The sequence below is a fragment of the Heloderma suspectum genome, chromosome 1, assembly GCF_057233095.1.
Source record: "Heloderma suspectum isolate Gila_16-S chromosome 1, 16-S_ref, whole genome shotgun sequence".
Classification (NCBI taxonomy): Eukaryota; Metazoa; Chordata; class Lepidosauria; order Squamata; family Helodermatidae; genus Heloderma; species Heloderma suspectum.
The window spans coordinates 37,949,928-37,965,509 of NC_139458.1; the positions used below are offsets into that span (position 1 = coordinate 37,949,928).

The 15,582-nt window shown below is 43.7% G+C and overlaps 1 protein-coding gene across 5 annotated transcripts in view; it reads left to right on the forward strand.

Moving 5' to 3' along the window:
• Window positions 1–15,582, forward strand: part of GALC (galactosylceramidase) — a 90,968-nt gene that overhangs the window by 62,795 nt on the left and 12,591 nt on the right. For all 5 annotated transcript variants that reach the window (XM_084841212.1, XM_084841231.1, XM_084841205.1 and 2 more), the window contains 7 exons: window positions 617–772; window positions 4,795–4,919; window positions 6,993–7,120; window positions 10,268–10,357; window positions 11,429–11,518; window positions 13,016–13,160; window positions 13,914–14,094. In XM_084841212.1, coding sequence (XP_084697338.1) covers window positions 617–772; window positions 4,795–4,919; window positions 6,993–7,120; window positions 10,268–10,357; window positions 11,429–11,518; window positions 13,016–13,160; window positions 13,914–14,094 — 915 coding nt within the window. The remainder of the gene's footprint in view (window positions 1–616; window positions 773–4,794; window positions 4,920–6,992; window positions 7,121–10,267; window positions 10,358–11,428; window positions 11,519–13,015; window positions 13,161–13,913; window positions 14,095–15,582) is intronic.

Below are 15,582 nucleotides of genomic sequence, written 5' to 3' on the forward strand. Positions count from 1 at the left end.
GGGGTGGGGAACCTCAGGCCTGGGGGGCCAAATCTGGCCCTCTGGTGCTCTCAAGATGGCCTTCCCCTGGTCCCACCCCCATTCCCCCAACTATTGGATGGTTTCCTGGCTTTTGTGCCTCTCCTAAGGCTTTGCTACAGACAGTAAGAGCTTTAAGCTAAAATATGCTGGTATTTTTTATATTTTTGGCCCCACCCCTTTTGCCTTCAGCCCTGCCCACCATTGGAATACAGCCCCTGAGAACTTCTCTGAAATTGTATTCAGCTGAAAGAGCTTCCTCAGCCTGATGTAAACAAACAAAAGTTTTAATATCAAAATGCTTATTTACTTATTCAACTCAGTCCAGAGGTGGTTTGAACATGAGCTCTTCTTTAGGAGGAAAGGGCTAACAAGGATTACCACTGCAAAAAAGACACAGTGCTCTGAAATTCTCTAAAAAGTTTATAATCTTAATTTAATAAAGTGTATTTAGAGTGCTTGCTTGGAAATGCATACCTCTCTCTCTCCCTCCCTCCCTCCCTCTCTCCCCCTCCCCCCCTCTCTCCCTCTCTCCCTCTCTCTCTGTCTCCCTCTCCCTCTCTCTCCCTCTCTCTCTCTTTCTCTCTGCATTATCCAGGGCTCACTACCCAGGCACGACAACAGTGCCTTCTGCCTTGTTAACCCAGAAGAAACTCTGGTCTTCAGAAGACTACAGCACTTTCAACAATGAAGTGGGTGCGGGCTGCTGGGCTCGAATCCTGAACCAAAACTTTGTGAACGGGAAGATGACTGCGTACGTCTTGGCATGCTTGGTGACATAGATGTGTATATATAACTAGTACTGTGACATGCAACTTGTTGAATAAAGATTTGTCTAATTTCCTGTAATTAGAAGTGATAGCTGTTGCTTTAGTATTTTTAACTAAATAAGAGATTGGAGCTCCCGTGTCTGCCTTACGCCTTGCCAGCAATAGCCTTGCAGGGTGGGAGGAGTATGGAAGGATTTCACCTCCTGTTCCTCCTCGTCAAAATAAAGAAGTCAGTCAGACAGCCCCTTGAGCCCATCTAGCTCTCTTACCAGCATGGATGAGCAACGGAGAGGCCATAGGAAACCTGCGGATATTTTCTTCTGCACTCGTCTCCCTTCCCCACCCACCAGAATGCCCCCCTTTGACCTCTATGATGTTGTCTGAGGTTGCTGATTTGACCTTGGAAAGCACCCAACGTCATAGGTCTGTCAATGGCCTCAGGAGGGGAATCTGAAATATCCTATGACTGACCACTGGGGTGCCCTGAGCATTCTCAGCCCCTGACTTGGGAAAACAGTTATACCAGTTTTCTTCCCATTGCCATCTGTGGGATGGACTAATTTTTCCTCCATCTGTGGACAGAGGAAAAATATAGAAAGTCCTGGCTGCTACCGCACAGCTGCCCTGTCAGCTCTTCCCAATGGACCCAAGACAGAGTGGAAACTCTGCTGTCAGTTGTTGTTGTTCAGTTGTTAAGTCGTGTCCGACTCTTTGTGACCCCATGGACCATAGCATGCCAGGCCTTCCTGTCCTCCGCTCTCTCCCGGAGTGTGCTCAAGTTCATATTCATTGCATCGGTGATGCTATGTAGCCATCTCATCCTCTGCCGTCCCCTTCTCCTTTTGCCTTCAATCCTTCCTAGCATCAGGGTCTTTTCCAGTGACTTTCCTCTTCACATTTGGTGGCCAAAATATTTGAGCTTCAGCTTCAGTATCTGTCCTTCCAATGAGCACTCAGGGTTGATTTCCTGTAGGATTGACTGATTTGACCTCCTTGCAGTCCAGGGGACTCGTAAGAGTCTTCTCCAGCACCACAATTCGAAAGTATCAATTCTTCAGCGCTCAGCCTTCCTTATAGTCCAGCTCTCACAACCATACGTTACTACTGGCAAAACCATAGCTTTGATTATGCGGACCTTTGTTGTCAAGGTGATGTCTCTGCTTCTTACAATGCTGTCTAGGTTTGCCATAGCTTTCCTCCCAAGGAGCAAGCGTCTTTTCATTTCATGGCTACAGTCACCGACTGCGGTGATCTTGGAGCCCAAGAAAATAAAATCTGTCACTGGTTACATTTCTTCCCCTTCTATATGCCAGGAAGTGATGGGGCCAGATGCCATGACCTGAGTTTTTTTAATGTTGAGTTTCAAACCAGCTTTTGCACTCTCCACTTTCACCCTCAACAAGAGGCTCTTTAGATCCTCTTCGCTTTCTGCCATTAGGGTGGTATCGTCTGCGTATCTGAAGTTGTTGATAATTCTCCTGGTACTCTTAATTCCGACCTGTGATTCATCCAACCCGGCGTTTCTCATGATGTACTCTGCATATAAGTTAAATAAGCAGGGTGACAATATGCAGCCTTGTCGTACTCCTTTCACAATTTTGAACCAATCGGTTGTTCCATGTCCGGTTCTTGCTGTTCCTTCTTGACCCTCGTACAGGTTTCTCAGGAGACAGGTAAGGTGGTCTGGTACTCCCATCTCTTTATGAATTTGCCAGAGTTTGTTGTGATCCACACAATCGAAGGCTTTAGCGTAGTCAATGAAGCAGAAATAGACGTTTTTCTGGAATTCTCTTGCCTTCTCCATGATCCAGCGAATGTTGGCGATTGGATCTCTAGATCCTCTGCCTCTTCGAAACCCAGCTTGTACTTCCAGTAGTTCTCGGTTCACATACTGCTGAAGCCTAGCTTGTAGGATTTTGAGCATCACCTTGCTGGCATGTGAAATGAGTGCAATTGTACGGTAGTTTGAACACTGTTTAGCGTTGCCCTTCTTTGGAATTGGAATGTCAACTGACCTTTTCCAGTCTTGTGGCCACTGTTGAGTGTTCCAAATTTGTTGGCATATTGAGTGCAGCACTTTAACAACATCATCTTTTAGGATTTTAAATAGCTCAGCTGGAATACTGTCATCTCCGCTAGCTTTGTTGTTAGTCATGCTTCCTAAGGCCCACTTGACTTCACTCTCTAGGATGTCCAGCTGAAGTTCAGTGACCTCACTATCATGGCTATCAGGGACATTCAGATCTTTCCTGTATAGTTCTTCTGTGTATTCTTGCCACCTCTTCTTAATCTCATCTGCTTCTGTTAGGTCCCTGCCTTCTTTGTCCTTTATCATGCCCGTCTTTGCACAAAACGTTCCCTCAAGATCTCCGATTTTCTTGAAAAGATCTCTAGTCTTTCCTATTCTATTGTTTTCCGTGATTTATTTGCATTGTTCATTTCAGAAGGCCTTCTTGTCTCTCCTTGCTATTCTCTGGAACTCTGCATTCAGTTGGATATATCTTCCCCTTTCTCCCTTGCTTTTCGCTTCCCTTCCTTCCTCAGCCACTTGTAAAGCCTCATCAGACAGCCACTTTGCTTTCTTGCATTTCTGTTTCTTTGGGATGGATTTCGTTGCTGCCTCCTGAACAATGTAACGGACCTCCGTCCATAGTTCCTCAGGCACTCTGTCTATCAGGTCTAATCCCTGAAATCTATTCCTCACCTCCACTGTATATTCATAAGGGATATGATTTAGGTCATACCTGAATGGTTTAGTGGTTTTCCCTATGTTCTTCAATTTAAGCCGATATTTTGCAATAAGAGGTTCATGATCTGAGCCACAGTCAGCTCCAGGTCTTGTTTTTACTGACTGTATAGAGCTTCTCCATCTTTGGCTGCAAATAATCAATCTGATTTCGATATTGACCATGTGGTGATGTCCATGTGTAGAGTCGCTGTTGGAAAAGAGTGTTTGCTATGATCAGCGTGTTCTCTTGACAAAACTCTATTAGCCTTTGTCCTGCTTCATTTTGTACACCAAGGCCATGCTTGCCTGTTATCCCAGTGATTTCTTGACTTCCTACTTTGGCATTCCAATCCCCTATGATGAAGAGGACATCTTTTTTTGGTGTTAGTTCTAGAAGGTGTTTTAGGTCTTCATAGAACCGATCAACCTCAGCTTCTTCAGCCTCAGTGGTTGGGGCATAGACTTGAATTACTGTGATGTTGAATGGTTTGCCTTGGATTCGTACTGAGATCATTCTGTTGTTTTGGAGATTGTACCCCAGTACTGCTTTTCCCACCCTTTTATTGACTATGAGTGCTACTCCATTTCTTCTCAGGGATTCTTGCCCACAGTAGTAGATATAATGGTCACCTGAATTAAATTTGCCCATGCCTGTCCATTTTAGTTCGCTGATTCCCAAGATGTCGATGTTCAATCTTGCCATCTCATGTTTGACCATCTCCAGCTTACCTTGATTCATTGATCTGACATTCCAGGTTCCTAAACAATATTGTTCTTTACAGCATCGGATTTTCTTTTCACCACGAGACATATCCACAGCTGAGTGTCCTTTCGGCTTTGGCCCAGCTGCTTCACTCTTTCTGGCGCTACTTGGAAATTCCCTCTGCTCTTCCCCAGTAGTATATTGGACACCTTCCGACCTGAGGGTCTCATCTTCCGGCATCATATCTTTTAGCCTTGTGATACGTTCCATGGGGTTTTCTTGGCAAGAATACTGGAGTGGGTTGCCATTTCCTTCTCCAGATTTAGAGAGCAGTCTGATATCAGACTGCTCTCTAAATCCCTGCAGGTTTAAAACTTGTATTTCTTGACAACCAGGTTAGAATTTTTTCCTCCAAAATGGAAATGGATGCAAGCAGAGGATATTATTGTTCTGATATGCCTCATAACTTCTGCAGCTGTGTTATTTAAGAAAGGCCTGTGTTACAATTTGATCGATCTCACTTTTGTTAGAGCATTTCTTTGCACAACTCCCATTTTCTCCCCCCCCCCCCCCAGCACTATTGCCTGGAATTTAGTGGCCAGTTACTATGAACAGTTGCCTTTCGGCCGGAGCAGTTTGATGACAGCACAAGAACCATGGAGTGGGCATTACACTGTGAATCCTCCCATATGGATGACGGGTACATTTCTGAAATTGGGATATAACTTTTTTTCAATTTTGGCTTTCCTTAGTTATTAAATGCATTTTCAGTATCTGCTTATCAACATTTTGCTGCTCATGATATAATTGTTCAAGCTTATTGAACATCCATTCTTTGTAATAGGAATGCCCGCTTAGGGGACAATCTTATGCATATTTAGACAGAAAAAAAGTTGTAAGACTTTTTTTCTGTCTAAACATGCATAGGATTGTACCCTTAGTTACTTGCTAAGAGTTGGAAGAGAGAGAGTGTGGAGTGTTCGACAGAACATAGTTTGTTTCAAGCTGTATACAAAGCTTGCGTGATCAGTGTATCCTTATAGAACTGCAGCTGATTAAAAGAAATGACCACATTTTCCATAGGAAACTTTTGCTGTTTAAAGATTTGAAACGTTTTGTCCTCTCAAGGTTGAGAAAATATACTCTCCTCTTTCTCATTCCCATTGCCGATTTCTGATTTAACGATTTCTGAATGTGAAGAAATTAAGATACACATTTAGGGCATAATCCTATGCATGTTTAGACAGAAAAACATTCATGCTGGGAATTGTAAGACGTTTTTCTGTCCCACCTTTACTAATTGAATGTTTAAATTTTAGTCACATTCCTAGACATTATGGAAAACTATGTTAGCGTATGTGTCTTTACTCCCATATGCATGCGTGCACATATACAGGCACACACAGAGAGTGAATATATAATTCTGCTGTCCTTGCATTGTTTAAACAATCAAAGGGCTCTTTTTCTTTCATGTGGTTCATAGTCTGGGCACTTGTGTTCGAAGTACTTCTGCCCCTTAAGCCACACTCATCACATGAGTCTTCTTTGATGAAATGTGCAGAACTACTATATGATGGCCAGTTCAGAATTTCACTTGGTATTAGAATAAAGACATTCACATGCTCACATGTGGCATTTGGGCACTGGCCTGTAGAAGACATTTTGTTGCATTCCGAGAGCCAGTGTAATGGGATGGAGATTGAAATTGTTTATTTAAAGCATGATTTCAATTGGCAAGAAAAAAGGTTGAATTAAATTGAAGTTTCCCAATGAGATTTTTTCATCTGTTTCCTGAACAATAGTGCAAATCTGACCATTAAACCATGTTAATCTACAACTAAATATTAATCTACAGAGTATTATTTACACTGTTCCATTCTTACAAGCAAGCTTTTCATCTCTTCTCACTGTATATATTTTGCATGCTTTCCTTTTTTTTTACCTATAAAAGAAATGTCTTTAAAATATTCCCACATAGAGACTTCCTTGTGACCAGCACCCCTGACCGTTTGAAGTTAACAGTGCAATCCTGTACATGTTTACTCAGAAGTATGCTCCTTTGAGTTCAGCAGGGCTTACTCTCAGGCAAGTGATTATAGGATTGCAGCCTATAATCACTTGGGAATATATGCAGATGCACTTATGGGAATATATTCAGATGAACGCTGGACCATGTTGTTTCTTTTTCCAGTGTTGCTCTTTTCTCCTTCACTCTGTCTTAGCCTAGCCTTGCCCTCACAAATAACTTAGTAGGAAACAAAAATGAGACGCCCATGACAGATAGGTCAAACCAAGATTTGATCCTTACTGGGCAGACTAGAACACTTTATTTTCATAAGGTGAAAATGAAATGCCTGTGTTTAGGTATAAGCAGGGGTGGGCAATTTGTGGCCCTCCAGATGGTTTTGGCCTGCACCTCCCATCAGCCCTAGCCAGCATAGCCTATGGTGAGGGATGATGGAAGCTGTAGGCCAAAACATCTGGAGGGCCACAAATTAGCCATCCCTGGGGTAGTGTAAATATTCATATCTGAGAAATGATGAGATGGATTCCTCATTTGGATAGAGAAAAGCCTTCTTTAACTTGATGTGTCTTGTAGAGGCATTCATTCCGTTTACAGATTAACTGTGTGGTTGACATGCTTATATCAAGATTATTTAATGTTAGCCTATTTGTTATTTAAGGGAAACTTAGTATTTGCGTTTAAAAATAAAAAATCTGATTTACATTTTTAAAAACTTCTAAAACTCTTTTCCTGTTTTTTTCGACATAGCGCACACGACCCAGTTCACACAACCGGGCTGGCACTATTTGCAAGCACATGGGAAGCTGGAAGCAGGTGGTAGCTATGTGGCTTTGACTGATGGACAAGGCAATCTTACGATCATCATTGAAACAATGGTAAAGTTCTTTGTTAAAGCCCACCTAAGTCAGCACTGATTTCCAGCTTTAAGAGCTGTATAACAGCACGAGCACTTTGGATCTACAGGCTTCTGAGTACTTATATAGCAGTTGATTAATTGGGAAGGGGAACAGTTTAAAAGCATTTTAAGCTTGTCTTGCATTGTCACTGAGACTGAGCTGTGACCTTAGACAAGCTGCTGTCTCCTAGTGTCAGCTGCTACATCTGCACTATGAAGATAATTTATATTGACCTACTTTACACAGTTGCTGAGAATCATTCGGAAAGGAATTGAAAATGAAACTGCCAATATGATAATGCCTGTATACAAATATGTGATGTGACCACACTCGGTGTATAGTTCAGGTCACCACACATCAAACAGGATACTGTAGAGCTGGAGAAAGTGCAGGAAAGGACAACCAAAATGATCCAAGGGGCTGGTTGTAACCTTTTCTAGGAGGAAAGGTTACAATGTCTCGGACTGTTTAGCTTAGAAAAAGAGGCATGTGAGGGGGAATGGGATAACAGGCGTATAAGATTATGCATGGTGTGGAGAAAGCCTCTTAATACTTGAACTCGGGGTCATCTAAGAAAGCTGAATGGTGAAAGATGCAGAACCAACACAAAGAAGTACTTCTTCACACAGTAGCCCTGTTCAGACACACATTGGAGAAGGGTGGTTAGGCTAACCATGGTACAGGGTGGTTAGCGCTAACCACTGCGAAAGCCCTTCCCACACGTGCAGGTAACCACGGCCGGCAGAGTGATTAGCCTAACCACTCACTAACCACCATGGTTGCCGCTAAATTCTGCAGTCCTCCAAACTGGTCGCCATGCATCCCAGCGGCCTCAGTGGAGGAAGCTGCTGTGGGTGGCCATTTTGGTGCTCGGTGCTGCAACAGCAGCCAACAGCTACCTTGGGGCTTGGTGCCACAGCACCTGTGGGCAGCCATTTCACTGGGGTTGGGGGGTGCAGGTTTGGGGGCAGGGGCGCCATTTGAGGCAGGGATGCTGCTGTTTGGCCAGCTGCCAGCCAGGCAGGGATGTTTTCCCGTATTGCAGCAGACACAGGTGCTTGTGCCTGGGAATGCTAAGTGCTCAAGGTCACTGTGCCAATAACAGCAGTGTGGGATCGAACACATCTTTTCTTTCCGCGCGTGTCTCCAATTTTTGTACTGTGGGCGGGGTGAGTGAGGAGGCCGGCTCCTGGGTGCTGCGTCATGTGTTGCTAGGCAGATTTTGACCATGGAGATCTTGAGCATTGGCAGGAGCGGCTGGGCTGATTTCGGCTGCTCTTTCCTCAAAGCTCTATGGTACCACTCGGTTAACCACAGGGGCCTGTTCATACATCACGCTAAGCCATGGTTAGGGCCACTAGCCATGTTGCATCAAGTGGTTAGTCCATGGTTAATAAACCACCATGGTTGGGAAAAATGCTGTTCAGATATCATCATCATCACCACCACCACATTTATATCCCACCTTTCTTCCATCATGGAACTCAAGGTGGCTACATGTGGTTTCCAGGTGGTCTCCCTTCCAAGCACTGACCAGACCCAAACCTGCTTAGCTTCAGCAAGGTGGCTGTCTCAAGTGCCTTCAGACTATTCCCTGGGACCCTGGGTTAGCTCAGAAATGCTAACCATCATGGCTTAGTGTGATGTCTGAGCAGGGCCGTTGTGTAGTTAAACTACAGAATTCACTACCACAAGACATAGCGATGGCTTTAATTTGGATGGCTTTAAGAGGGGGTCAGACAAATTCATGGAGGATAAGGCTATCAATGGCTACTAGTCATGGTGTTTATATATTGCCTCCAGTATCAGAGGCAGTATGCGTTTGTATACCAATTGCTCTGGAACACAAGTGGGTGGCTGCTATTGCACTCATGTCCTACTTGTGGGATGCCCACAGACAGCTGGTTGGCCACTGTAGGAACAGAATGGTGAACTAGATAGACCTTTGGTCTGATCTAGGACAGCTCTGATCTTCAGCACAGCATATGTACTACTGCCATAAGGTATGTGAAGTGCTTTGGACACTCTGTAGTGCTTTGTTAATGCTAAGTATGATTATTATAGCACCATATATATACCTGGCACTTTACAAGGAATGAGAAGAGCACAGGGGGCTTATGAACATTTCTTTTTCTGCAGCCACTGTTGGTCCCTTATTGTGTTCTTCAAGACTCCTTCATAGTGTGATCTTGAAATGAGGCCTTTCACTGTGATCTGTGAACTACGTCACACTGAGTTCTGTGGTCAGTAGCACAAAGCTGGGTTATATTTGTGCTAAATTATATGGCTTGAGGGGGCTTGCAGGCATAATGTCCTCTCCCGGTTCTCAGTTTATAAGTTCCATGCAAGGAGTGTAGTTTCTTCTTCCTGGCTGGTTCAGACCATCATGGATTTTAGCCTAGTTCCTGGGATTTGCCCCTCCCAGACACCAGTGCCTCCAGTTAGTAGGAGACTCGAGTTCTAATCATGCTGTTAATATGAGATACTCTTGGGCAGGGGTGTTTGGTCTCTGGGGTGTGCAGATGGCCACATCCCCTGGCTCCGCCCCCTTTCCCCCAACCACTGATTGTTTGGTGGTTTCCTGGCTTTTGCACATTTTTTCCCCATTGCAAAAGGTTGAAATGCCTCTTCTAAGCCTTAGTTACTGGCAGTTACAGCTTTAAGCTACAATATGGTGGCATGTTTGCTGCTGTTTTACCTTCAGCCACTGGAATGTGACCCCCAAGAGCATCTCCAAAATTGAATTTGGCCCTCAGGCTGAAAGAGGTTCAACATCCCTGCTGTTGGGTCTTAGCAGGATACAAGTGGCGGTTCAGGATTCCAGCCGCCCCATTCCATTCCCTGCTGAAGCAGTCAGTCTGCAAGTATTCCATGGCCAATAAGCACGTTCAGCCTTTATTGAGCTGTTTTGTGAGTTTAACCTCCCCACCACCTTAGGGTTTTTCCCTAAATATTTTTGTATTTCTGCAAACTCTGAGCTCCCACAAAACCTGCTAATACCTCCCTCTTTGCGCGTGTGGGTGGTGCCTTTTAGCTACATAAGCAACAGCACCTTCAGCTTGAATGTTGGAAATAAAGGGCATTATGATGTCTTGAATGGAGATGTTCCTTACTGTTCATTTTCAGACTCACAGCCACTCCAAATGCATCAGGCCACCTCTAGTGCCCTTCTTTGTGTCACCCCAGAAAGCATCTTTCCACCTCAAAGGATCCTTTGTAAGTAATTGGCGGACATTTCCTTTGCTGCCTGACTCATCTGTGTACTGTCACCAGTGTCCAGTATATGCTGTGCACATTGGGAAATAAGTCAGAATAGAACCACGTAATGGTTTGTGTTTGTATGTGTATATGTAAGAATTATATTGATCTATTTTTTGAAGTTCTGTGTAGCTATGCTCTGCAGATAAGTAAAACGAGGGTAGACTTACAGCCCTCCATTATTGGTTTCATTGTGTGTGTTTGTGTGTGTAGAATTCGAAACAGCAAATATCTACTGAGTCTGTTTTTAGGACACTCCCCGCCCCCATTCTGCCCTGGCCGGCACGAGCCAGCAGAGCTTTGGCTTACCCCCCTCCACACTTAAAATTGCTCACTGCCCATGACCGGAGCTTATTTATTGACTAAAATTGTTATCTAATGCAGTGCTAGATATTTCTGAAGGGACAAGCTGGTAATTATATGGCTTGGGACCACAGTACCTGACAGACAACCTCTCCCGATCTGAACATACCTGGACGCTGTGATCAACATCTGAGGCTTTCCTCCAAATGTCAGCTCCAAGGGATGTTTGGAAGGTGGCAACAAGGGAGAGGGCCTTCTCAGCGGTGGCCCCGCAATTGATGAGCTCCTCACTGAGGCCTTCCTGATGCTGACACTGTAGCCTTTCCGGCACCAGGTTAAGACTGCCCTCTACTCCCAGGCATTTAATGGTATATGATGGGGCATTTATGTCTGCTAAATAGTTCTATTATTAAAAAAATTGTTTACTAAAACTGTTTTTAAGTGTTTAAATTGTTTAAAATTTGTATGTTAATTTTTTAGACTGTTTTATCACAATTTTGTATTTTGTAACGTTGTTGTATTTTTTTATGAATTGTTGTAAACCGCCCAGAAAGCTTCAGCTGTGGGGCGGTATAGAAATGAAATAATAATAATAATAATAATAATAATAATAATAATAATAATAATTAAATAGACATTCTTGACACATAATAAATTTTTGGGCTTTTAGAAGGCGAATCTAATGTAAGTTCTCTCTCTCTCTCTCTCTCTCTCTCTCTCTCTCAGAGCAAACTGAAATCTCTTCAGGTGTGGTATTCTAAGCTTGAATTTACATCTGCGAACTCCACTTTGTTCGAGTCCCTTGGGCCAAAAAATGTGAGGGTGCCTTAATTTATAGGGCAAAAGTTGTCACTGTGGAATAGACTTGCATTGTCTGGTGTGTGTGTGTAGCATTAAATGTGTACAAGTGAATTGTGTCTCATTTCTCTTGGAGTTACCTTGTATAGAGCTGTACTTATAATAAAAAGATAAGGAAGCAGTTCTATTTAATACGTTCCATGAGATGTGCCCAGATACAGAGGGTGTTCATCTCAGTCATATCATTGCAGGGGAAATGGAATGTTTGTGGTTTTAGTGATGCATCTGAAGTGGGAAGCAGAACTGCAAGTCTCAGTTCCACCTCCAGCTTCTCTGTCATATCTGAAGCTGTGCTTGGTGCTTTGTTGTCTGGTGGCCCTTCTTGGTGCCTTATGCTTTCATGAGCAGCTGCAGTTCTTCCTCTGTATACTTAACATTTGGGGAGTAAATTAACTTTAACAAAACACATGAGGGGGTACACAAAATATGTATTGGGGAAATGCAAGCACTTTTAAACTTTTGGTAGTCCTATAAATAAATATTGCCCCAACATAATCGGATATTGCCAAATGCTGCTTCCGTTTACTGTACAACTAATTCACTGATGTTTCATGACTGACATGTAATGGTTCTTTAAACTTGTTTAATAAATTGTAGTCTAGCAGTGAACTGCTGTGTCTTAGGGTGCAGGTTAAGCTTTGTAAATCTGCTAGAATATTGGACTGGATCCAGACTTTAAACATTTTATTTATTTAATTTATTTACAAATGAGTCACTTAAAATAACTGTAATGTTTGTTTAAACTGTAAAAACAATTAAAAACCTTTAAAACATCACCAACAGCAGAATTAAGAGCAGGAGAGAATCTTTAAAACAGAGTGCGGAGTGAAGGCATTTGAAATACTAAAAAGCCATGTGGAACTTTTTTTTTTTTAACAGCCCACTTAAAACTGAACAAAAACAAGCTCAGCCTAACCTACTTTAAGAGAGAGAGTTCTACAGGTTTATTATTTATTTATTTATAATAAATAAATAAGATTTTAAAAGTAGGGTGTTGCCACAGAGAAGGCCCTATTCCATGTTCTCACCAACTTAAAATTTCATAGTGGTGGAATATGCAGAAAGGCATCCAAGGCACATTAAACTACAGGTTCATATGGGAGGAGGCAATCTTTCCAACTCTAGCTATGCTTAGAGTAGACTCATTGAAATCAATGGGGCAAGTAAGCCATGACTAAAGTCCCATTGATTTTAGTGGTCTCCTGTAAGCATGACTAAGGGTACAATTCTATGCATGTTTAGCCAGAAAAAGTCCTACACTTCCCAGCATTCCCTGGGAGTTGTAAGACTTTTTCTGTCTAAACATGCATGGGATTGTGCCGTAAATCTGGATCCAACCCATTAATCTGAAGGAGGAGTCCTGTGTTACTTTGTCAATCCTAGATATGCAGCCAAGATGAAAGATTTCTCTGTATTTGCTGCCTCTACTGAATTACTCACCCTCTCTTTATGCAGGTCTGTGAAGGGGTCTTGACACTAAATCTGGGTCTGGATGAAGTCTATACTTTGACAACCCTGACAACAGGCCATAAAAAGCCTTACCCAGATCCACCTCCATCCCAACCTTTTCCATCCAATTACAAGGATGATTTTAATATCCGTAAGTCAGTGCTTGAAGCCATTTTGGGGGGATTCCTTAAATCAGAGTAGTGCCTGGTGGTCTTGGGCTTTGTCTAGGACAGGGCCTTTATCAACTGTGTTAATTTTCAAGCAAATGGTATAAAGGACGATCAAAAACATACAACAGTAAACATGATTGACCTGGGATGGACAATCCATGCCCAATGGCCACTGAATTTCTTTCTGCCAATTTTCAGCTTTGGAAAATACTTCTCTGCTCTCACGAGGTCACAAATAGCCATATGTGTTGGGATTCTTATCCATCAGAACCTTCGTAGTCACCTGCAAGTTAGGAATGAGGATCCTCAAAGGACTTCAGTTGACATTTCCTGGGGGCCTTTCTGGTGTGCCCTTCAGCTTGGTGACTGATAAAGAAACACCAAGTTAAGACAAGAGATGTAAAGGCTTGGGACAACCCGCCCTGCGCTGAAAAATAGGGAAAACCCAGATTTTTTGGAAGTAGTTTTTCCTGCATTTTACCCCCAGGGATTTTTGGAAAATTCTGAAAAACTGCCCCCCCCCCCCCCATGGCCTTCACATCTTTGGTTTAAGACACTCTATTGCCAAATTTGGGGAGGCTGGCAAACCAGTTCTGTGGTAGGTATGGGGCAACATCCTGCTGTCTCTTGGATGATGTGCTCTTGTGGGGCTGAGAACAGATGCTGTTTCCGGGTAGCAGAAACATCCGTGGGTGTGAGGGAGTGAAATAATGAATCTTCTGTTCTCCAAATAGGCAACCCACCGTTCAGTGAGGCACCAAACTTTGCTGATCAGACTGGAGTGTTTGAGTACTTTGTTAACGCTTCTGCTCCAGAGGAGCACGCCTTTACCCTCCGACAGGTGGTGACTCAGAGGCCTATAACCTGGGTTGCTGATGCAGAGAACACCATCAGTGTCATAGGCAACTATAAGTGGTATGTAATGGAGTGCAGTGTGATGCATTGGATTTAGTGCAAAGTTTGCAATGGAAACTGATAATAGCAGTGAGCTAGTTAATTGCAGCATGCAGTTTTTCAACAGACCTGATGCAGACAGGGATTCTTTGCTGTTTAGTTGCAAGTACTTTCCCCCCCTTTGTTCGAGCTGTTCTTGAGCCCACATAAACCCAGCGCTGCATAACGATGAATTCAGTGCGATCCATGGCTGCCACCTGCTGCCGACTTCTGTGGAAAGAGAAAGTAATGAAAGCAAAATGTTGGACAAAGGGAACCGGACGCGAGTCATTGTACTTAGAGGAAATTGCGTTGGGCTGTGTTTTTGGGAACGAGCGTGTTTATAGGAACGTAGCTTTTTCCTCAACAGTATCAAATCTCTTTATCTCTGAGTGTTGCAGCCTTGCGAGTAAACTTCCTGCGGCTGCTCATCCTGTCTCACCGCAATTCAGGCATTTTGAAAAGTTGTCTGCTGTAAAAATATTTTCTGAGTGGCTTACAATAAAATGCAGTAGGAGAGGTGCTAGTTTCCCTCTCCTCCCTTCCTTGCTTGTGGCCGCTGTCACTTGCCCTGCCTTTGCTGCTCCTTCTGTGGAGCTATGCCACACCAGGGAAGAACTCAGCTCTCCACCAGCTGGAAAGGGCGGTGGTGAGTTCTTTCGGCTGCCAGCAGTGGCACATGCAGCTGGGTTAGCATGGCAAGGCAAAGACATGGACAGCTACGTTACACCTCCTAGATGTTTGCTTGGCCACAAGTGCCTGTCGAGCTAGGCAGGCTACGGATTGCCCCTATTCAGGGCGTGGAGGTGTTTTCAAGTTTAATCTATAATATGTCCTGCTTTGTCTTGGCTTGAAGCCAAGCCAAGCTGAATCACTTCACACTTGGTTAGTCAGATACAGGATGATTTTGTCACCCAGCGGAGCACTGTAACATTCAGGGTGTCATTGTTGTTGTTGTTCAGTCGTTCAGTCGTGTCCGACTCTTCGTGACCCCATGGACCATAGCATGCCAGGCCTTCCTGTCCTGCGCTCTCTCCCGGAGCGTGCTCAAGTTCATATTCATTGCATCGGTGATGCTATCTAGCCATCTCATCCTCTGCCGTTCCCTTCTCCTTTTGCCTTCAGTCTTTCCCAGCATCAGGGTCTTTTCCAGAGAGTTTTCTCTTCGCATTAGGTGGCCAAAATATTTGAGCTTCAGCTTCATTATCTGTCCTTCCAATGAGCACTCAGGGTTGATTTCCTTTAGGATGGACTGATTTGACCTCCTTGCAGTCCAGGGGACTCGTAAGAGTCTTCTCCAGCACCACAGTTCGAAAGCATCAATTCTTCGGCGCTCAGCCTTCCTTATAGTCCAGCTCTCACAGCCATACATTGCTATGGGGAAAACCATAGCTTTGATTAGACGGACCTTTGTTGGCAAGGTGATGTCTCTGCTTCTTACTATGCTGTCTAGGTTGGCCATAGCTTTCC